This window comes from Oryctolagus cuniculus, chromosome 4 (genome assembly GCF_964237555.1).
Source record: "Oryctolagus cuniculus chromosome 4, mOryCun1.1, whole genome shotgun sequence".
NCBI lineage: Eukaryota > Metazoa > Chordata > Mammalia > Lagomorpha > Leporidae > Oryctolagus > Oryctolagus cuniculus.
Genome location: NC_091435.1, coordinates 76,543,285 through 76,567,318, shown reverse-complemented (window position 1 = coordinate 76,567,318; position 24,034 = coordinate 76,543,285). Strand labels below are relative to the sequence as shown.

Sequence of the window (24,034 nt, the reverse complement as noted above, 5' to 3'; positions counted from 1 at the left end):
ACTTCCTGTGTAACTCTGACTTTCAAATAAATAAATAAATCTTAAAAAAAAAAAAAAAAAAAAAAACCTGCGACCCTGGGGACCAAGTGAGGAAACAGATTTACTTCTCAACAGCTCATGTTCTTTATCAGGTAAAAAAAGCAGTTGATGGTTTTGTAATCCATATTTCATTGGTTCCTGCCATTGCCTGCTGATGCTGGTGATGTTGGACTTCAGCTCCTTGCAAAGTCCCCTGTCCAAAATTTCTGAGAGCCCATGGGTTCCTGCTACCCATGTGGGAGATTGGACTGAGTTCTTGGTTCCCAGCTTTTGCCTTGGACCAGACCTGGCTGTTGCAGATACTTGGGGAATGAACCCTTCTGTCTCCTGGGCAAATAAATAAATAAATAAATAAGAAGCCTTATCTGTAGCCACATGGATATCTGCTGCTGAGGTTTCCATTGTCTGGCACTCATCAGTGAGACAGCCCCGTGAAACCAGGTCACCACTACCTTCTGTTGGAAATCCATCTCCTGATCTCCCATGTGACCCTCAAGTAATCAAAATGCTTCTGTGTTTACTGAAGTCTGCAAAATCATACCATATTTTCTGCACAAGTGGCCACAAGATGCAATCATTCAACTTTGGATTATATTTTGTGATGCAATAAATATTTTAGTGCTCTTATTTCTGTTTTTGATGTTCTCCAAGGGGAGTCCTTGGGGTTTGCATTACTGTATGAATCTTCAAGATACATAAGGAAGGGTGACATTCAGAACAGGTTAACAACTGGTATTATGTGAGTACTGAACAACTGGGACACTGGCAGGTGACAGGCAGTGCAAATTGAAGAACAGTGTGGCCAACCTCCCCTCACCTCTGGCACCAACCCTTCCTGGAAGTCTTTCTACCAAAACCCTTATTTAAACCACCTGTTGGCAGCCTGCGCCTACTAATTTGCCAGATATGCCAAGACATGTTTGAAGGCCAGTAGCGAACACAGCTTTGTTCTACATTGTGATTCTTTTTTAATATTTCAATGTATTTAATTTTTAAAAATTGACACCCAAAGCATATTATAGCAACAATACCGGAAATTTCTTTAATGTAAGGAAAACATTCAGAAAACCAAAAAAATTAATGAAGCAAATGTTTTTCTTTGGGGGCATTCCTGCTGAGTGCTTCCTTATATACAAAAACTTTATAAAACTGTAATTTTAATGGTTATAACTAGGCCTCATTTTCCAATTATAATCACCTACTCGTTTTGCAAACATTTACTGAGTTTCTACTACGTGTAACTGAGATCACAAGAAATCCTTCATATATTCATGTAATTCTATCTAATGAGGAAGAACTTAGATATAAAGGCAAATCATGTATGTGTTGTGCTTTCTGGCAACTCCCTATTGATGAATTTTTTTCCTACTCAGTGGTTTCCCTTGTATTTAGAAGTACTTCACATTAACTCCTCTGATGCTAGATTAAAAGCTTAACCTCCACAAAATAGTTTACTCAGAGTTCCAGTTGACAAAGCTCTATAAGAGATTTGCTTTTAATTTTGAAAGAACCCATACCCGTTTCACATTGGAAATATTTAAAAAATGCAGTTGAATAAACTATAGTGAGGTTTTAAAACATATCAGCAGTTTTCTCAAATACAGGCATATGTGTTTCCTACCACAAGTGACACAGTTTTGAGCTTACAGTAAGTAGACACACAGTGAGCACTTCCTGGTGTAATAAGGATACACTGTTTTTATCTTTTCTTGTATTTTTCAACACTGATCAATGTTTATGAAATCTTATACAACCACAAAGTGTTTCATGATTACAAACTAAAATAATGGGAGTACTTCTGATAAGAAAACTAACAATTAAAACTGTATTCAAATTGTATTCTTTTATTTATTTATTTATTTATTTATTTATTTTGGACAGGCAGAGTGGACAGTGAGAGAGAGAGACAGAGGGAAAGGTCTTCCTTTTGCCGTTGGTTCACCCCCCAATGGCCGCTGTGGCCAGTGCACTGTGCTGATCTGAAGCCAGGAGCCAGGTGCTTCCTCCTGGTCTCCCATGTGGGTGCGGGGCCCAAGGACCTGGGCCATCCTCCACTGCACTCCCGGACCACATCAGAGAGCTGGACTGGAAGAGGAGCGAACGGGAGAGAATCCAGCGCCCCCACCGGGACTAGAACTCAGTGTGCTGGCACTGCAGGCAGAGGATTAGCCTAGTGAGCCATGGCGCCGGCCAAATTGTATTCTTAAAAATGGTTAGAGAGTGTTCCAGTGTTGTGGTGGGTTAAGCCACCACCTGCAATGCTGGTATCCCATACACAAGCACCAGTCTGAGTCCCAGTGTTTTGTTTCTGATCCAGCTCTCTTCTAATGTACCTGGGAAGGCAGAGGAAGATGGTCCAAGTACTTGGTTTCCTGCCATTTATGTGGGAGACTTGAATAGAGCAACTGGTTCCTGGCTTTGGCCTGGCCCAGCCCCAACCATTATGGCCATTTGAGGAGTAAACCAACAGATGGAAATCTCCCTCTCTTTCATTTTTTTTTTTTTCTAATTTATTTGACAGGTAGAGATATAGACAGTGAGAGAGAGAGAGAGAGAGACAGAGAGAAAGGTCTTCCCTCCGTTGGTTCATCCCCGTATGGCCACCACGGCCGGTGCTGCGCCGATCCAAAGCCAGGAGCCAGGTACCTCCTCCTGGTCTCCCATGTGGGTGCAGGGGCCCAAGCACCTGGGCCATCCTCCACTGCCCTTTTGGGCCACAGCAGAGAACTGGACTGGAAGAGGAGCAACCGGGACTAGAACCCAGTGCCCATATGGGATGCTGGCACCACAGGCCGAGGATTAAGTGAGCCATGGCGCCGGCCCTCATCTCCCCCTGTCTCTGTCTCTCATTCTGCCTTTTCAATAAATAAATAGATCTTTAAAAGAAAACTGGTTAGAGAAAGTAGAAATGTACTGAGAGAAAAATGTAATTAGCTATCTCAGGCTGATTCCCTAAAAAGAAAAAAAATCTAAATTGTTGTTTTCCTGAGATTCCCAAATGCTCTTAAAAGGGAAATAAAACTCATTTTGGGAAATATAGTTATTATTTTTATAAATTATTATTCTAATCTTCAAGTACTGGACACTACTAATACATATTAATTATAAAAATAATGACTGGGTTAATGGGCTTCCAAAATGGGAATATAAACTGGTGTAGCCACTGCGGAAGACAGTATGGAAATACCTCAGAAATCTGAATATAGACCTACCATGTGACCTACCCATCCCACTCCTGGGAATTTATCCAAAGCAAAAGAAATCAGTATTTGAAAGAGTTATTTGCACCCCCATGTTCACTGCAACACAATTCATAATAGCTAAGATAGGGAATCAGCCCTTAACTGCAAAAACCCTCTCCCGTAAGAATCCTTTCTTTTCCAAGTATCTAGCACTTTCCACTACTGTCTGATCTGATGTTACATTCCTCAGAGCTTTTCACATTCCCTCCCATTTGCTCTTAGAATTCCGTCCTGCAGGGCACAGTAATGAAGTTAGTGCGATGATGCATCTTGTTGGCCACAATCCAAGAGACTCTGGCCTTACTGGGGGAAATAGGCCGTATGCATTTTGGAATTGGTCTTTGGATAATCCAGGGGACTTCATTTTTTCCCCAACTTTTTTTTTCTTTCCTTACCCTTAAAAAAATTCAATAGTTAAAAATGAAATGCCAATTTTCTTGTAGCTTTCACATCTACATAATATAAAGAGAAGTACTTTTATTCTGTTATGAGAGATGTGAATCTTATTCCCTTGTGAAGAAAATCTGACCATTTCTGATTTACAGCTGACTATTAAGGTACTAAAATATTTGTTCTGAGAATTTCTCAGACTTGTATTTATTACCTCCCTCTCTCTCCTCCTTTCTTTCTTAGTTGGGTTGCAGGAATCCAAATACTTGAGGCATCACCTGCTGCCTATCACAGGCACATTAGCAGGAAATTGGAATCAAGAGCAGAGCCAGAACTTGAACCTAGGTATTCCAATATGGGATGTAGGCATCTTAAAAGTGGTATCTTTTTTTTTTTTTTTTTTTTTTTTTGACAGGCAGAGTGGACAGTGAGAGAGAGAGACAGAGAGAAAGGTCTTCCTTTTGCCGTTGGTTCACCCTCCAATGGCTGCCGCGGCCCGCGCGCTGCGGCCGGCGCACCGCGCTGATCCGATGGCAGGAGCCAGGAGCCAGGTGCTTTTCCTGGTCTCCCATGGGGTGCAGGGCCCAAGCACCTGAGCCATCCTCCACTGCACTCCCTGGCCACAGCAGAGAGCTGGCCTGGAAGAGGGGCAACCGGGACAGAATCCGGCGCCCCGACAGGGACTAGAACCTGGTGTGCCGGCGCCGCTAGGCGGAGGATTAGCCTAGTGAGCTGCGGCGCCGGCCAAAAGTGGTATCTTAACCACTTTGTCAAATACCTGCCCCTACTTATTATATTTCAATGCACATGAAAACAAACCTGAATTGTCTAGAATTTGCTGTAAAAAAGTATGCCTAGGGATGGACATTAGGAGCATCCGTGAATATGTGGTTTAGGATGCTGGCAGCCCATCTTGGAGTGCTGTGTTGAAGTCCCTAGGGCCTCCACTTGATTCCAGCTTCTTGCTAATGCATACCTTGGGAAGCAACAGATGGTGGCTCAAGTCCCTACCACCAATGTGGGAGATTCAGATTGGGTTCTAGGCTTCTGGCTACTGCCTGTTCCAGCTCAAGCTGTTGTGGGCATTTGGGGTGTGAATCAGAGGGTGGAAGATATCCATCTTTCTGTCTCTGTCTCTTTCAAATAAAGTGAAAATAAAGTTTTTAAAAAATTTAATTGATCCACACTTTTAAAATCAACAACAACAAACAATCCACTTAAAAAATGGGCAAAGAACGTGAATAGGCATTTTTCAAGAGAGGCGATACAAATGGTCAACAGACACGTAAGAAAATGCTCAGGATCATTAAACACCAGGGAAATGCAAATCAAAACCACAATGAGGTTTCACCTCACTACAATTAGAATGGCTCCCATACAGAAATCAACAAGCGACAAATGCTGGTGAGGATGTGCGGGAAAAGGTACTCAGGTCCGCTGTCAGTGGGAATATAAACTGGTGTAGCCACTGCGGAAGACAGTATGGAAATACCTCAGAAATCTGAATATAGACCTACCATGTGACCCAGCCATCCCACTCCTGGGAATTTATCCACAGCAAAAGAAATCAGTATTTGAGTTATCTGCACTCCCATGTTCACTGTAACACAATTCATAATAGCTAAGATAGGGAATCAGCCCAGATGTCCAACAACTGTTGACTGGATAAAGGAATTATAGTATATATACACTACAGAGTACTATCAGCTGTAAAAAAAAAAAAAAGAATCCTGTCTTATGCCACAAGATGGATGCAACTGGAAACCATTACACTTAGTGAGATAAGCCAATCTGAAAAAGACAGATATCATATGTGTTCCCTGATCTGAGGTAACTAATAGAGTACCTGAAATGCCATGTATTGGAGTGAAATAGACATTTTGAGATTCAGTGATCATTTATAGCCCTTGTCTTTTCCATTGAAGAACAGTGTTTTTGTTTTTTTTTCTCTTCATACTATTTTTTGAACTTTTTATTTAGAGTAGAGTTAACTATATGATCATTAAGCATACTGAAAATAGATCTTTGCAAAAAGAGTGGGGATGTGAGAGAAGGGGGAGGAAAGCTTGATGCATGTGCTGGAGGGAGAGTAGAGGAGGAAGTGCCACTATGTTCCTAAATCTGTATATATGAAATATATGGAACTTGTATAACTTAAATAAAAATTTAAAAAATTAAAGAAAATGGTGTACTAGATACTTTAACACTTTGTATTGGAGAGTACAGTAATGTAAAACCTAAAAGCATTGTTACATCTTGACATAATAAATGAATGTCCAAAGTGCTTCAATATATAGACTACTCCAGATAATTTTGCTACTTTGCTACTTGTAGCTTATTGTATTTTTTTAAAGAAACTCAAGGTCATTATCATTGTATTACACAAAATAAGTGCTTTAATTGGTACAGCTATATAGTTTTTTGATTTTTGAAAAACCCATAGAGACAGCATTCTTGTCCTTAAAATATGATAGTCCTTTCAGTATAATGTCTTAAAGTCTTTGCCTTTAAAATCTGTTGGATGGAAATATGCAGACTTTTCAAATCTCCTTATGTTTATTTTTTATTTACATAGGGAACAATGTTTATGGTTTTGTGTACAGTAGGGGTCTACAATAGGAAGAGCATATTTTCAAATAATTTTTAATGATTTAGTATTTTTATAAATCATTTTTGTCTTCTTCTGCTGTAAATTCTGTGAATCCCTTGCTTACTCATGCATAAGTGTACTTGCAAAGTATACCAAATATACAGGTTTAGTTCCTTTGCCTGCTAGTTATTGTTTCACATGTGTAGTATTTTAATTGAGATGTTAAATGGTGGACAAGTACTGTGGATGTGAATGTGGGAAGTAATTTTAATCATACGCCATTGGTCATAAGACCTAATTTCTAGTAATCATTGCTGTTTTATTTAACAATGCCTTGTTGCTTTGTATGCATTAACATTTCAGTGTAAAGACTGTGTGTTTATCCAACAAGGAAATACAGTATTTAAACTGACCAGGCCGGCGCCGCGGCTCACTAGGCTAATCCTCCGCCTAGCGGCGCCGGCACACCGGGTTCTAGTCCCGGTTGGGGCACCGGATTCTGTCCCGGTTGCCCCTCTTCCAGGCCAGCCCTCTGCTGTGGCCCGGGAGTGCAGTGGAGGATGGCCCAGGTGCTTGGGCCCTGCACCCCATGGGAGACCAGGAAAAGCACCTGGCTCCTGGCTCCTGCCATCGGATCAGCGCGGTGCGCCGGCCGCAGCGCGCCGGCCGCGGCGGCCATTGGAGGGTGAACCAACGGCAAAGGAAGACCTTTCTCTCTGTCTCTCTCTCTCACTGTCCACTCTGCCTGTCAAAAAAAAAAAAATAAAATAAAAAAAAAAATAAACTGACCAACCTAATATCACAAGTACTTTGAGATTGCCAAATGTAAACTAATAGCCTTAATTAAAATGATGCAGTTTTATATAACTTAGCATCAATAGTTCAATAAATCTGTATTGGCATAAAAGTATGCTTAGATCAAAGTATTTAATCAACACATCCTGATTTTAGTTCATGTGAATTCATTTACTTAACTCAGTATGAAAATATTTGCACTTTTATCTAAAAAAGCTCTCGAGGAAATGCAAGTAGAAATGGAATAAAATAAATAAAATAAAAGTAGTGTGAGATAATGTAATCAGTTCAATAAGATAATAAACTTATGGTGGCCAGTGCTGTGGCGTAGGGGGTAAAGCCACCACCTGCAGCGCCGGCATCACCTATGGGCCCCAGTTCGAGTCCCAGATCCTCCACTTCCTGTCCAGCTCTCTGCTATGGACTGGGAAAGCAGTTGAAGAGGGCTCAACTACTTGGGCCCCTGTACCCACGTGGGAAATCCCAAAGATGCTCCTGGCTTTGCATCGGCCCAGCTTTGTTGTTGTGGCCATTTGGGGAGTGAACCAGTGGATGGAAGAACTCTCTTTGCCCTCTCTGTGACTCTGCTTTCCAAATAAATAAATAAATAAATCTTTTTACAAAACTTATGATTATACTGTCAGAAGCAAAAAATGTGATAAGCATAAACAACTAAAAGGATTCCTCAAGGCTTTGCTTTTATCTTAGTACCAGCTGTCTTTGACAATTAAGAGTATTTGGGACAGTTTTGTGTAGCTATTAAAATACTGCTTGAGATGCCCCTGTTTCATATTGAAGTGCCCAGATTTGAATCTCAGTTTGGCTTCTGATTCCAGCTTCTTGTTAATGCACATCTAGGAAGCAGTAAATGATGGCTCAAGTACTTGGATCCTTGCCACCAACATGGGAGACCATGATTAAGTTTCTGGTTACTTGAGGATAAGAGTAACAACCATACTTATGTTGGCAAATTACACTGTTTGACAACTTTCTGATGAACTCAAAATATAACTTTTAGAATTTATTATTTAACTTTTCATGTAGTTGTTCTCGAAAGGGTTAATAAAGCTCCCTAAGAGCATAGGACCATTCATGTATTTCTTTGTATCAGATGCCTACCAGATACCTTGCATTTGTATGTACTTAATAAATATTGCCTGGTTTTCTGAATTCAATTCATGACAAAAGAATTATCAGTAAAAACTTGGTTGGAAGGCTCTGCTGAGATTTGGAGTTTTTGTTAAAACTTCCATTGTATTCAGAGGCTGCTGAGGTACGTGTGAATTACAGTGAAGAGATGTGTTATTTTGAGAGCCAATTCCTTTTAAAATCAAGAAAACAGAAATTTATTACAAAAATACTAAACAAAAACATTTGGAGTGAATATTTCCATGTATAATTAAACATGAAAATATACTAACAAAATTATTTTGTTTTTCTTTTCAATCTTCACCTAAATGTATTTATATTTTGCAGAATTGGAAATATGGTATATATATATATATATATATATATGAGTATAATCTGCAGTCTGCATTTTTCAAATAGTATTGTTTCCTAAATATATTTTTTAGTTGCCTTTAGTCCTTGCTGGCTACCTACTATGGAGCTAAGATAGCATAGCTTAGTTCACTGCTCTTCTATTATCCATTATTGGCTTCTTTATTTTCTCTTGGTTCTAATCTTTTTTTTTTTAAAGATTTATTTATTTATTTGAAACAGTTACAGAGAGACAGAGACACAGAGAGGTTTTCCATCTGCTGGTTCATTCCCTAAATGGCCACAATGGCTGGAGCTGGGCTGATCCAAAGCCAGGAGCCAGGAGCTTCTTCCAGGTCTTCCATGTGGGTGCAGGGGTCCAAGCACTTGGGCCACCTTCCATTGTTTTCCCAAGCCATAGCAGAGAGCTGGATCATAAGTGGAGCAGCTGGGACTTGAACTGGTACTGAAGGTAGCTTTATCTGCTATGCCACAGTGCTGGCACCTGGTTCAGATCTTATATGCTACATTAATTTCACAGTACCTTTAGGTTTCTGAATATCTTGTTACATGTATTTCTGTCATTGCATATCCTCTTGTCTTTGCCTGGAGTGTTCTTCCCTTTCTTACCCATCTGGACAACTAATTTTATGTAAGCTAGTTGTCTACAAACTTTTTTATCTTAATCTTGAACTAATATAGTATGTATATTATGATATATACAAAAATAAAAAGGAAGAAAGTATAATAAAGAACATTTTAAAAATAATAAGATCCTAAATCTTTTTTTTTTAAGATTTACTTTACATATTTGTTTGAAAGAGTTACAGAGAGAGGTAGAGACAGAGAAAGAGGTCCTCCCTCCACTAGTTCACTCCCCATATGGCCGCAATGGCTGGAGCTGTGCCGATCTGAAGCCAGGAGCCAGGAGCTTCTTCCCGGTCTCCATGTAGGTGCAGGGCCCAAGGACTTGGGCCATCTTCTACTGCTTTCCCAGGCCATAACAGAGAACTGGATCGGAAGAGGAGCAGCTGGGAGTAGAACCAGCGCCCATATGGGATGCCAGCGCTTCAAGACAGGGCTTTAACCTGCTGCACCACAGTGTTGTCCCCTATTTTATGTATTTGAGAGAGAGAGAGAGAGACAGAGAGAGAGAGATCTTCCATCTGCTGGTTCACTTCCCAAATAGCTGTGATGGTCAGGGCCATGCCAGGCCAAAGCCAGGAGCCAGTAGCTTTACCCAGGCCAGGTCTCCCACATGGGTGGCATGGGATCAAGAACTCCAGCCATTTTCTGATGCCTTCCCAGGCATGTTAGCAGGGAGTTGCACTGGATGTAGAGCAGCTGGTGCTTTAACTGGCGCTCTAATATGGATGCTGGTGTGGCAGACAGTTAACCTGAAGTACCACAATGCCAGACCCAAGACCCTAAACCTTTTTGTTCTCCAATTACTCCCTTCCCCTTTAAAAACACTATTAACACTGTCCCAGATGCTGAGTTTTTAAACATTTTGGTAATCATGAAGACTTCATGCTAGCTTAACAACAGCTCCATCATACTTCAATTTAGGATAAGGTTTGACTCTAATAATAGTAGACAGTAGGAGCTGGCCCTGTGGCAGAACGGGGTGAGCCACTGCCTGCAGTGCAGGCATCCCATATGAGTGCAGGTTTGAGTCCCGGCTGCTTCTCTCCCAATCCAGCTCTCTGCTATGGCCTGGGAAAGTGGAAGATGGCTCAAGTCCTTGGGCCCCTGCATCTGTGTGGGAGACCTGGAAGAAGCTCCTGCTTTGAATCTGCCCAGCTCTGGCTATTGTAGTCACTTGTGGAGTGCAGCAGTGGATAGAAGACCTCTCCCTCTGTAACTCTGCCTTTCAAACAAATAAATAAAAATCTTCTAAAAAAAATAGTAGTAACTTCTATTACAAAAATTTTTATTAGGAATTTCAGAAATTTGAGGATTTCCTCCTGTCAAATTTGATTAGCATATTATTATTTTTACCCAGTGATGTGGCTGATTAAGAGCTCTTACCAAGAGGAGAATGTCAGTGTCATTTTGTTTGTTCTTGAACAACTAATAAAATCTGTAATCTATACTTATTTGCAGAAATCATTTTTCGTCACCTATGGGAGTCAATTTAGTTAAAACCAAGTAATGATCTAGAAATCCACTTAAAAATGCGGCTCACTAGGCTAATCCTCCACCTGCAGCGCCGGCACCCTGGGTTCTAGTCCTGGTTGGGGCGCCGGATTCTGTCCTGGTCGCTCCTTTTCCAGTCTAGCTCTCTGCTGTGGCCTGGGAAGGCAGTGGAAGATGGCCCAAGTGCTTGGGCCCTGCACCCTCATGGGAGACCAGGAGGAAGCACCTGGCTTCTGGCTTCGGATCAGCGCAGCGTGCCGGCCGTAGCAGCCATTTGGGGGGTGAACCAACGGAAGGAAGACCTTTCTCTCTGTCTCTCTCTCACAGTCTAACTCTGCCTGTCAAAAAAAAAGAGAGAGAAAGAAAGAACGAACGAACGAACGAATGAACAACGTTGCTGAACATTTCAAAAAGCAGGGTACCTCACTGTGGGATTTGCCCACTTCCCTCAGGATAGTTATATTGTAGACCATGTAACATCTGCTTCTTTGATGTAGGAACTAAGGCTGGGGCCAGTGTCAACAAATAAATTAACCATTGTAAAGGTAATTTTTTTAAAGATCTATACATCTTATTTGAAAGACAAAGTGACAGAGAAGGAGAGACAGATTTTGTTGTTGTTGTGCAGGCTTGCTTGATTTATTCTGATTATTTAATATAAAATGATGCAACTGTGACCCCAAAGTGTACAAAGTAAAACTGCAGCTGCAAGAAGGGGGCAGGAACAGGGCTCTGGGGATTTTGGCATGTCAGGAAGTGAGGCAGACTCCTCCCCAGGGCCAGGGCAGGAGCTTGACAAGCTGGGCCCAGGGGGAACTTTGTGCAAGGAAGGGGAGAAAGACCTCCCCTGGCCTAGTCAGGAGCCCAGAAGTGCCACATGGAGCCAGGAGAGTACCATTTCCTGGGATGGAGCAGGGAGGGAGTGCTCTTGTAGTAGAAGCTAGGAGGGGCAGCCTGCCCAGGAGATGCGAGCTAGGTCACAGCAGCCAGAAATGCCTGAGGAAGGCACAGTGCCTGAGAACCTGGCTGGCAGGGCTCATGGGGGAGCTGAAGGGGCAACCCAGGGCAACCTGGCCCAGAAGGATGCCCAGTAAGGGTCTGCAGACTCCTTGGGGCTGCCCTTCTTAAAAAGAGAAAATCTTCTGTCTGATGCTTCACTCCCCAAATGCCTGCCAACAGCTGGGGTCAGTCCAGGTTGAACCCAGGGACTCCATCTGAGTCTCCCACATGGATGGGAGGAACCCACATACTTGGGCCATCATCCATTATCTGCTGGCTCCCAGGCCCACTAGCAGGAAGCTGTACTGGAAGAATGAAATAGCTGGGACTCGACTCCTGCCTTTTAAAAAATTTGAGGCAGAGAGACATACACTCAGAGATGGACAAGGAAACAGAGAGAGACAGAGAGTGCCCATTCCCACTGGTTCACTTCCCATATGTCTACAACATCTGGTCCTGGGGTCAAAGCCAGGAGGCAGAACACAATCCAGGTTTCCCTTATGGGTGGCAGGAATTCAGTCACTTGAGCCATCATCACTGTCTTTGGGTCTGTGTGGGCAAGAACCTGGAGTCAGGAGCTAGGGCAAGGTATCTGATATGGGGATCTTAACCCTTCCTGTTAATCTTCACATTGGTCCTGCTATTGGTGGGCTTTCCTAGGGTTTATCACTTAACAATTCTTTCCATCTCATTGTATCTCACTGCAAGTACCTGGAGCAGAGTGAATATCCTATTACATTTTAAGCACCCAATAACATTTAGGTGTTTGATTCATATTGGCCAAATAAGTGAAATCCTGGGAAGAGTTGGCTCACATTCTGTTGGGAATGGTTCACTCTGGCTTCAACAAAATAAAGTGTACCTTATAATCTATGTGTTCCTTTATTATTAATCCCGCCTTCAGGGGCCAGTGTTGTGGTGCAGGTTAAGCTGTGACTTTCGACACCCGCAGAGAGGTGAGGACTATGTACAAGAAAGAGGTATGTGAACCTTGGTTCTGCATTTTAGTTTTGTGAACCTTGGGTAAGTTAGTGAACCTTTACTGCGCCTCAGTTTCCACATGCAAAAATTGCAAGTGATAACAGTACTTAACTTCACAGGATTATTTTAAAGTTTAAGAGGGTTATGCACAAGGAACTGAAGAGCGCATTGGAACACTGATACACTGTAAACAATAAATATTAACTGTTAAAATTATTATGACTTTTTATGTGATTAACAGCATATGACAGGTAGAGTAGGTTTGAAAGTTCAGAGAAAATGACAGAATGTTGTTTTCAATAGTTCTGTATTCTCACACAAACTTTGTCCTCAAGTCCTAATTTTAGACTGAAATACACCCTTTTTTCTCCTATAAAATTTCCCACACTTGGTCAGGTCTTTTAAACAATATCAGTTCAAAATATTGGAAGGCAGGACAGCAAAACTAATTATAACCTTAAAGTGGACTACTTTTGTATTTATATACAAACAACCGTGTTTCCAATTTGTATAATTAAACATTTGTTATTTATTTTCCTGCTGGTGTAACTGTGAACAGGGATGGGAAGTACAGAAGGAGGCAGGATTTAAAGCTTTGCATCACAGGACATTCAGGAAACAGTGGCAAAGGTCTTTCATAATAGCATGGAGAGGCACGATTAAGATGACAGAGTTGCCAAGCACTGAGTTTGCTTTTAACATTCTTTACCCTCCCCCATAGCATCCATGACCTCATGTTCTCTTTTAATTGCAAAGAACAAGAGTCTCTACTGCTATAAAAATGCAATCTTAGGTTTGAGATTACAAATTGATTGCCTATTGGTCACATCTAGCCTGAGATGTTTTTAGTTTGGCCTGCAGGGTTTTAAAATGCTAGTAGCCAATACTTAAAAAATCCAGAGACTCTGCACAAAAATCCAACTTCAAGGTTTCTTTTGGAATAAAACCGAGTGTCTCTGAACAGAACCAACATTTTGCAAGGGCAACAACCCGCTCGCACTCAGCAGCTAGTCCCTTTAGTTAAGCATGTAAGCTCTAATTTGTCATATTCCCTATCATCCCCCACTGTCTTGCACCAGGCCAGTCTCATTTGTTTTCCTGCAAGCCCTATCTAGACTTTCCTGTCTCCCATCAAAGGTTACTTCCTTACCTCTCAAGCCCTTCATTAGTTCTGCAAAGCAGCAGCCAGGTAATCTGATCAAGTATGGGTTCTTTCACAGGTGCTTTCTGGAGATAGCATCTTAACAGAAAGGGATGACTCTGCAGGTGGAAATGACAGGCGCCACTGGATTACAGTCGGGATGGCAACTGCCCCCTCTACGTTCTCTGCTGTCCTAACACAGCCCCACCTTACTGGACGAAAGGAACTGCTTCTCTGGCAGAACAATAGACACTGGTTTATGTGTGAGGCCTTCTCCGAAACCACTTCTATAGTTCAGTGAGGCTCCCAAAGACCCAAAGCTACTATGGGCTCTTCCGACTCCCCGTTGCCTCGGAGGCTTCAGGAAATCCGGCTTGACCGCATTTCCCCTCACCTGCTTTCGGGGCCAGTTCTGAGCCGGGCGGTCGCGCCCAAGGAGCGCGCGCATCCAGCATGAGCTCATCTTTCGGGGGGCGTTTCCAGAAGGCCCGGCCCGGGCGCGCGCACCAACCACAGTGAACCCCACTCTGTCAATGGCCCCGGACAGGGCGAGGCGCGGCCGCCCATAGGCGCTACCTCTCTGGAAGCTTTGTTCGTACTTTAGCATCTGAGGGCTCGCACCCCGCTGGGGAGACCCCTTCGTCCGTCAGGCCCTTTCAGGAAAGACGCCGCTGACACTCGGCAGGCGCGATCTCGGGCTGAGGGCAGAGCCAGCCGCGCCCCGCGGAGAGCCTCTCGTGGGCGGGGGGAGCCCCTGGACCCTCTGCTCATTTGAGCGCGCCTCAGAAACCGGCCCCGCCGACCGCAGCAGTTTCGGACGGCTGAGGGGAGGGCTCGTGCTTCCTTAACTGCGGTTTCCACACCGGTCGGGAGCAGCCACAAGCGAGCCCGACACACAAGTCCGCCGCAGCCCAGTCAAGCTTCTCTCAGCTCCTGGGACCGCCGCCGAAGGCCAAACGCCAATCACGCTGCAGCTAGGTCTTGCGATTGGATGGCAGTCAGGGCCCATTGGCCACCGCTAAGGGTTTCGGCCTCCCTCCCTTTCTCTTTCGCCACCCCTCCCGGCTCCAAAGCTTCCGGCCAATGAGACGGCACCTTATAGACATCCTCCCTCCGCTTTCCTCGCCCCACCTTGGCGAGGGGGGAGGTCTTCTGACTGGCCACATGTCCTCGGAAGCCCCCTGCCCTTCGCCAATCATCGAGGGAGGTTCACTCCCAGCGGAGTTTTCCAGCCAATTACGAAGCAGCCCCAACTCGCAGCCCTGCAGCTTCACCAGCGACTCTGGGTTTCACCGTCCTTAACTCTTTAATGCTTATTCGCGAGGGCGACGACTGTGATTGGCCCCTGTTGCCCTCGTCTAATTTGTCCTCCAGCCAGCCACAGAACAAGCCGAATCCACCTTCTTTCCGTTCGGATGCCTTCGGCATTTTCCGCTCTCTAGGCGAGGCTTCCCGGGGGCCCATTCTAATTGGCTCTTCAGGCCGATCGGCTTTTTCCGGGAGGAGCCGTAAAGAAACGACGCCCGTGATTGGCTTCGCTGGGGGTTCGGCTCCGCCGCCGAAGAGGGCGGGCGTTGGGCTCGGCCGGCGATTCCCAGACGCCTGTTACGCGGGCGGCGGGGCGCGGGGCGGTATAAGGCTGGGTGGGGGAGGAAGGAGGCGGAGGACGAGTAGGAGGCGGGGAGAGGGAGGGGGAGGGGGGAAGGCGCTAGGCGGCTGCGCAGACGGAGCTCCTCACACAGAGCAGCCCCCGACCCGGGCGAATGCGGGTTTGTGCTGCCGCTGCCGCTGCCGCCGCCGCCGCCCGGGCCGAGTGACAAAGGAAGGAAGGAAGCGAGGAGGAGCCGGCCCCGCAGCCGCTGACAGGGCTCCGGACTGGGGGCACAGCACGGACACTTCCTCAGCGGACACGGAGCTGAGGCGCGGGGCGTGAGGGCGGCCGCGCTGGTGCTTTGGACGGGGGAGGGGGCCCCGAGGGAGACGGAAGCGGTTGCCGGGTTCCCATGTCCCCGGCGTATGGGGAGCAGTCGAGGAGCCGCTGCCTGGGGTCTGAAGGGAGCTGCCTCCGCCACCGCCGCCGCCATGGCCGCTGGATCCAGCCGCCGCCTGCAGCTGCTCCTGGCGCAATGAGGAGAGGAGCCGCCGCCGCCGCCCGCCTCTGACTGACTCGCGACGCCGCCGCCCTCCAGGACGCCGGGCCCCCGCCGGATCCCGCCGCTGCCGGAGCCGCAGCGTTTCCCGTCGCATCTCCGAGCCGCCCCCTCCCTCTCCCTCCCTCCTTCCCATCCCCCCTTCTCTTCAAGCGTGAGACTCGTGATCCTTCCGCCGCTTCCCTTCTTCATTGACTCGGAAAAAAATCCCCGAGGAAAATATAAAATCCAAAGTACTTATTTTCAATCAAGTATTTGTCCCCATTTCACGTGATTTTTTTTAAGGAGTCCCCCCTCCCAGGAAAGGGAGGGGAAAGAATTGTGTTTTTTTTTTCCCCTCCCCCAGCCCCAAATCATCTATATGTTAAATATCCGTACGGATCCGTCTTGAAGGAGAATACATCGCTCGTGTTTTTTTTTTTTTTTTTTTTTTTTTTAATATAGCTATACAAAAGAAGTGAAAAGCCAAGAGGACGAAGTCTTTTTTTTTCCTTTCTTGTGGGAGAACTTAATGCTGCATTTATCATTAACCTAACACCCCAATATAAAACAAAAGGAAGAAAAGGAGGAAGGAAGGAAAAGGTGATTCGGGAAGAGAGTGATCATGTCAGGGCGGCCCAGAACCACCTCCTTTGCGGAGAGCTGCAAGCCAGTGCAGCAGCCTTCAGCTTTTGGCAGCATGAAAGTTAGCAGTGAGTATTGATTTTATTTTACACCCCTTCTCCGTCTCACCCCTAAAATAAGCAACCTCGAAGTCCTAGAACCTTAACATACTAGACCTGATGGAACACTCACCAGAGCTAATGGAAAAGAGCAAGACCTGTCTTCAGTCGAGGATGAGGCAGCTCCCTCTTTTCTCCTCCCATAACCCCCTCCCTCGGTCTCATTAACCTTGAGTTCAGAGAGTACGATTTTTATTTCGATGATTCGATTTGAAACGTTTCTTGTGCTTTCCTTGCTACTGATGGTCGCCTTTATCCAGTGCTTGGGTGTTTCCACTTGGAAATTGTGATGGAAGCGTTTGCTTGCCGACCCTTTTGAATAAAGAGGACTAAACGACTCATAAACCATTATGTGCATTTGCAGAGTGTTTGTCTTTTGGAACGAGGGAGGAAATTCTGGTTAGCTCAAGTCTCGGGTTATCACAGCTTTGTGTACTTCATGGAGACATGAAATGTCCCAGTCTCCTAACGTTTCTCTTCGTGCTGGTGTAACTATACAAAGTATTTGTTCTTAACCTGGGGATGAACTTGCTCAGTAACCAGCATTCATGTGTGGAGGTGATCATCGCTCCCTCCCTTTACAAGGGGCTGATGGGAACAGATAAATATCCAGCAGCAGTAGCATCTCCAAATACATTGTCTTGAATTGGATAAGTGGTTTAATCTGTTATCTCTTAACCTTCCTGTTTTGGCATTACCAATCTGCCACCATATAATTTGTTTAATCAAAAGGTAACTTGGAAGGAGGTCCAAGTTTTGATTGAGGCGTATGTTGTCATAATGCCAGATACTAAGTTAAATGTTAATTGTCACTGACTCATTGTCATTTAAGTTCAATTTTGACGTGCTGTTGCATTTGTTACTTGTTAAAATATTCTAGAGTACAGAGGATTCCTTTTTAGGAATACTTAAAATATCCTTGCATCAGTTTTCTTGTAGATAAGATTGAATTTAGTTAGAGGAACATAGATTTAGTCCTTTCCATCATAGTTTTTGCAGAAGGTTGTCCTTCTGGAAATGGTAGGGCTGTCTGGGATGTGGTCTCAGGGTTGTTACCAGACTGTACTTTCACAAAGTCTGTTTTCTTGAGGTGTTTGTTATACTAAGTATCCAGTGATCCCACAGAGCTCTGTTTGTGAAGGGGTTTGTGTGGCAATTAATGGCAGGTTATTTAAATATACTTCCAGATTTTGACAAAAAAAAATGTTTATATTGTTTCCTTATTCTCTGAGAAAGGGGCATGAAGAGGGCAAACTATTTTGTTGCCTAGAGGAGCTAAGAGAACTGAAGAGCCTTAAACAGTAGATTCTGTTATGTGGACTTGATTACATCCTTAAGCAATATAAAATGTTTACTTTTAATTGAACTCAAGATTCCAATCACTTTGGCTTTTGGAACTTGCCTGAAACAGGATAGTCCAAGGTAATAGCTGAATGGGAGATTATTTTTGAGTTAATTTTTTTTTCAGTGACTAGCTAGTAGAGAATGCAGAGTATGTAAAGAGGGAAGCTGATTATGCATCTTTTTAGAGAAGGGTCATGCTTTCTAAGCCCTTCATGGGGTCATTTGAAAGAAGTTTTTTATTCTGGGGGTAATTTTTAGCTATGATGAAGCAAATATTACAATAGCTAATTAAGAGCCTCTTGTGATACTGCAGTGATTGTATGTTTTACATCTTGGTAATAATTAAAAAACACTGAAAGTCAGTTTTAGGAATATAATTATTAGATGTATTTCAGAGATCTATAATGCTAGTGTATAATGCTAAATTCTGGGATTTTATATTTTGTTTCTAGGATTTTCTTTGAAGATGACTCCTTAATTCTTGATGGCATACATGTTGACCAAGAATGGTGTGATTTTTGTAAAGTATGTAGGTTAAAATGTTTGATTTTCTGTTATCATGTCCTTCAACTTAATATTTAAAAAGTTGGAATTTATTGCTGAATATGCATTTTTGATAAGCCTAGCTTTAGGGATATTTAGAAGAAAGGGGAGTCATTAGGCATTTGTTAGGTGCTGGTGTTTTCAGGACCCATGTTCAAAAGAGATACATATGAAATTATAGTCCTTGGCTTCAAAAAAAGCTGGTCACTTAGTAGTAGAGGCAATTTATGGGAAAAACAATGAAAACAATGGCATTACGACTGCAAGGCAAAATACAAATTGAATCCTTTGTTCAGAGGGACAAAGAATAAAGGGGTGAGACATGCATTGGAGGGAGAAGGCTTCCTGTAGAGAAGGTGTGCTTTTAAGACAGGTGTTAAAGAAGGCTGTGTCTTGAATTGGTGGAGAAGCATGAAAGATTCTAGGTGAAAGGACTCCAGGCACAGAGATGGTGAGTTTTGTAGGAGAGGCAATAAATAAGCTGGTAAATCTGAATTATAAAAGCCTAAGTAGGAAAATAACAGGTAAAATTTGAGAAATATTGGAAGGATAGCTGACAGAGGGCAAGGGGTCTGAAAAAGTTTGACATTCATGAGAGCTCTGAACAGTTTTTTTTTTTTATAAACTTTATTTATTTTAATTTTATTGGAAAGGCAGAGAGACAGATCTTCTCATCTGCTGCTTCACTCCACAAATGGTCACAACAGCCAGGGCTGGACCAGGCCTAAGGCAGGAGCTGGAACTCAGTCTGAGTCTTCCACTTGGGTGGTAGAAACCCAAGTCCTTAAGCTTTCATCTGCTGCCTCCTTGGATGTGCATTAGCAGGAAGCAGAGGAGCTGGGACTAGAACTGGCCCTGCCATGTGGGATGTGAGTTGTACCAAACACCCACCCCTGAACAAGGTATTTGAAGATGATTTGGGCAGCTAAGTTGAATTAGAGTAGAACTATATTAGAGCCCTTTAGGGAGATGCTAGTGTATGTTGTGAATCATGAGGGAATAAAATAAACTGAAAATGGGATGAAAGGAACAGATTTGAGAGATGGTGTGAAGAAGAACTGGCAGGGTTTTGGATTGGACTGAAGGGGACTATTTGTGAACAAGTCAGGAGTTAAAAATAAATTCTGAGGTTATTGGTCTGGAAGACTTGACCGCTGAGTTACATTGTTAATTGTAATGGGAAAATTGAGAAAGTGCTGAGATGCAACTGTAGATGAGTTAACTTTTTAAAAAAAGTTTCATATAGGATAAGTTGCCTTGAAATTCATCAGACAGCAGTTATTGGCAATTATATTTAACTTTCCAGTCTAAAATTGCACTAATTCTAATTTTTCTATACCTACAAATGTTAGATTTATATTAGCATTAAACTAAAGGTTTTTATTTCCAGGCTTTTCATTAAAGTCTTAAAAAATAATTTGAAATTCAAAAGCCTCACATTTGAAACTAAGTTATAATAGTTTCATGGTAACTTACTTAAAAACAATGAGTATACTTTTTGGAGTAAATTGTGACTTAAACATTTTAAGTATTTTCAATATCAGTTTTTAGTTTCTGTCGCATACTTAAAACTTTTTCATAAATAATGTTTTTTTCCGGTAAACCTTACATTAAAAATGATAGTAATAATACTAAGAGCCTTCATTTTGCATGTGAAGATTCTTACAGAAATTAAAAGTTGATTTTCTAAAAAAGTAATTTTTGTTGAGTTAAAGTATTTATTCCAAGTTTAAATTGGTATATGAGTGTTGAAATCCTTACTTGCTATGGTAAAATCGGTTTCTTTTTCGTTCACATCAGGTTTATGTGTTATTACCTAATGTTAATATTATTATAATTCCTTCTTTAGAATCATGTGATCTTTTACTCAAAACAGAAAGTAAGGGGCTACCAACTTATGGCAGTTTCAGTTAAAATATTAGTAATGAATCCTTTTGACAAACTTTTGAAAAAATTTAGCTATTTGTCTAGGTTCAATGTTTAAATAGAAAATTTGTAAAAGAGGAAAATAAGCCAGTGAGTAGCACTTAAATTGTTTCCTTATATAAAGCTTTTTTGTAAAAAAGATTTACTTATTTGAAAGGCAGAGTGATAGAGGAAGAGAGAGAAAGACACACATGTGTACACACACACCTTCTATCTGCTGGTTCACTTGCCTGAAACATCCAGAGCTGAGCCATACTGAAGCCAGGAGCCAGGAGTTCCATTCAGGTCTCCCATTTGAATGGCAGAGACCCAAATACTTGGGCCATTATCTGTTGCCTTCCCAGGCACATTAGCAGGAAGCTGAATAGGAAGTGAAGTAACACCATCATGGGATGCTGGCATTCTAAGCAGCAACATAACTTGTCATGCCACAATGCCTGCCCCTCATGTAAAGCTTTTTTGGATCAAAAATGTTATTACCAGAGAGAATAATTCATAATGGTATGTTTTGCAGTATTAAGTTGTGTGATAGTTGAAACTGAAGAGTAAATAAGTAGCAACTTAATCTTTGTGACATCTAAAAATTAGATTATTGGAATTCAATCAATTTCTTGATTATCCTGTAATAATGTAGGAAAGAGCTCATGTTTGAGAATGAAAACAGGAACCTCATTTTTACTCTTCTCCCAATCAGACTTAGCTCAGAATTGTTATAACAGTTAAGATGGTAATGTAAGAATTACATGCTGTCTTGTTTTATGCACCTGTAGAATGACAATATGACATAGGCATTAGGAAAAACTTCAGTGGCACCCAGTGATTGACAGTTCAATTGCTGACTGGGCATCACGTTTAGAAAATGACATCTCATTCCACTGATATAGTTCAGCTGAAAATCAGACTGTACTTGCATCTGTCCTGTCTGTCCCTTTAATTGTACTTCAGTTGCAGGAATAAGATACTATTTTGTAAAAAACAGCAACGCTGGGAAAGCTGTGTTTTTTTTTTTTTTTTTTTTTTTTTTTTTTTTTTTTTTAAGTGCCAGCAGCAGACACGGAGACAGCTCTGTTTTTCTGTGTGCTTTATGCACAGAGAAGGCTGTGGAACGGTATATGCTGACCATGCTGCCACAGTTCCATACTTTTAAATAAAACTCACGGGATTGTGAGAGAGGGATGGAAAAGGGAAAGATGTGAGATTGTGGTGCTTCTTGTGATGCCCCATCTTAAAATGTAGAATGGTAGGGCAGAGCACATGGGTGTGACAGGAGTGTGTGCTGTGCTGGCATTAACAGGACTAACCTGATTGCCTGGATATTGTTCTACTAAAAACACAATCATCATTAGTATATGAATTTGGTGGAGCATTTAAGATCACTTTCTAGCTGATTTGGAGGTGGGAGGTGGAAGGGGGAGTTTTGCATAACTTCGAGAATAAAAGCATTTTAATAGTTTGTGGATTTAAAAGTAGAGGTTGCATTCTTTGCTTCTGTCCTCAGTTGTACAGCTATTCCTTGGCACAAATAGTTTTTGAATCATGTTGGAGGTGATGTTGAGCCTGTGTGGATAGAACAACAAGGCAAAATTGACAGTAAAATTAAAAAATAACTGTTTGTGTTTCCAAAAGTTTCCTGCCATTAAAATTAAAAAATAAATGAATATGTTTATTCTATTTTAGTTTTTTCTTAAGAAACACTTAAGATATAGTAGACAGTTAGTAAATTATTTCAGTATACACTTGCATCTGCAATGCACTGGTTTTGATATACGATACAAAGACACACAGCTTTGTAGATTTGGGTTGTTAGTTTACAGACTCTTCCAACTTTGGGGGAGAAAAGCCTGCATTCAAAGAGTTCTGTTTTGTAAATTGTTGAATCTCACTTTTGTGTTGGGTCGTGTATTTGCATTTTTGGTTTGATCACCTAGAGGTAATGATGTATTTTTCTTGAAATTGATCTTGTAAAGTTGACTTCCCCTTTTATTTCCATGACACTGTGGCCAGCAGTGGCACAAAGCAGCACTCTTATGTTCCTATATTAACATGATTATCCTTTCAAATCAATTTAGTAATAAAAGTAAACATTGCTGAGAAAGGAGGAAGTTTTTATCCTAGAAACCTGTATTTTATTTTTAAAGATTTTTTTTTTTAAGATTCATTTATTTATTTAGGGGCTGGTGCCATGGCTCACTTGGTTAATCCTCTGCCTGTGGCACCGGCGTCCCATATGGGCGCTGGATTCTAGTTCTGGTTGCTCCTATTCCAGTCCAGCTCTCTGCTGTGGCCTAGGAGGGCAGTGGATGATGGCCCAAGTGCTTGGGCCCCTGCACCTGCATGGGAGACCAGGAGGAAGCACCTGGCTCCTGGCAGTGTAGCTAGCTCCAGGGTGAACCAGATCTTCTACTGCTTTTCCAGGCCATAGCAGACAGCTGGATCGGAAGTGCAGTGGCAGGGACTTGAACCGGCGCCCATACGGGATGCCAGCACTGCAGGTGGCAGCTTTACCTGATACACACAGTGCCGGCCCCTTAAGTTAGTTTTTAGGCTTACCACTTTACTAATTCATCCACTTGTTGGTTTCTTAAAAACCACAACTCTGAGGGGAATGGATAGATGCTGATGTTAAGTATTACGCCTACCAAAGAGAATAGATAAATGATTCAGGAAAACAGTATATTGGGATTACTTAGTATAGGCTTATGCAGCTTCAAGGGTAATGATTGTTCAGAATGTTCACCTAGAGAATGTTAGTTATACTAACTTAACTATCTTTTAAAGGGGCAGGAGGCAGGAAAGTCTCTACTGGAGAACTGGGGTTCTTCAGTAACTCTTCCCTAAATCAGACATACTCTAGTTTATTGGTCACTGAAGTAATGATGAGGAAGAGAACTGGGTTCGTCCGTCCGTCCTTTTCTCTTCTCTTCTCTTCTCTTCTCTTCTCTTCTCTTCTCTTCTCTTCTCTTCTCTTCTTTCTTTCTTTCTTTCTTTCTTTCTTTCTTTCTTTGAAAGTCAGAGTTACACACACACACACACACACACACACACAGAGGTCTTCCATTGGCTGGTTCACTCCCCAAATGGCCACAGTGGCTGGAGCTGAGCAGATCTGAAGCCAGGAGGCAGGAGCTTCCTTTGGGTCTCCCATGCAAGTGCAGGGGCCCAAGCACTTGGGCCATCTTCTACTGCTTTCTCATGCCATAGCAGAGAGCTGGATTGGAAGTGGAGCAGCCAGGACTCGAACCAGCGCCCACATGGGATACCAGTGCTTCAGGCCAGGGCATTAACCCACTACACCACAGCGCCGGCCCGGAGAACTGGGTTATTTCTGATTGGCCAACCTCCAGTTAGATTTCTGTGATGTGGTCAAAGGTACTAAAATTTTTAGAATGCTAGCCAGGATATTGTTACCAAGTCTTTCTTCCATTGTCCATGTACATTTGTTACCCAGCAACAGAATTATCTGTTTTAATGTTTGTTGGTCTTGTTTTTTTCTCCTTGGTGCATGTGGAATTAAAATTCAGATTTTGATCTGCCTATACCTTGTTTGTGGAATG

General features: G+C 42.7%; 2 protein-coding genes across 13 annotated transcripts in view; one reads left to right on the top strand and one right to left on the bottom strand.

Annotated features, from left to right (window-relative positions):
• LOC103350545 (transcription factor SOX-4) overlaps positions 1–16,137 on the bottom strand; it is a 77,980-nt gene extending 61,843 nt beyond the window's left edge. For 2 of the 8 annotated variants that reach the window (XM_070072189.1, XM_070072191.1), the window contains exons 1-2: positions 14,927–16,137; positions 13,805–13,914 (exon numbers count right to left, since the gene is read on the bottom strand). In XM_070072189.1, coding sequence (XP_069928290.1) covers positions 15,154–16,137 — 984 coding nt within the window. In that variant the 3' untranslated portion in view covers positions 13,805–13,914; positions 14,927–15,153. Of the gene's footprint in view, positions 1–8,744 lie in introns of those variants that run through there. The other 6 variants (XM_070072187.1, XM_070072188.1, XM_070072190.1 and 3 more) reach the window with 6 other exon arrangements.
• Positions 16,138–16,347: 210 nt separating this feature from the next.
• Positions 16,348–24,034, top strand: part of GSK3B (glycogen synthase kinase 3 beta) — a 218,602-nt gene continuing 210,915 nt past the window's right edge. For 4 of the 5 annotated variants that reach the window (XM_070072184.1, XM_002716660.5, XM_008266875.4 and 1 more), the window contains exon 1: positions 16,499–16,637. In XM_070072184.1, the coding sequence (XP_069928285.1) occupies positions 16,550–16,637 (88 nt within the window). In that variant the 5' untranslated portion in view covers positions 16,499–16,549. Of the gene's footprint in view, positions 16,638–24,034 lie in introns of all 5 variants that reach the window. The other variant, XM_002716661.5, reaches the window with a different exon arrangement.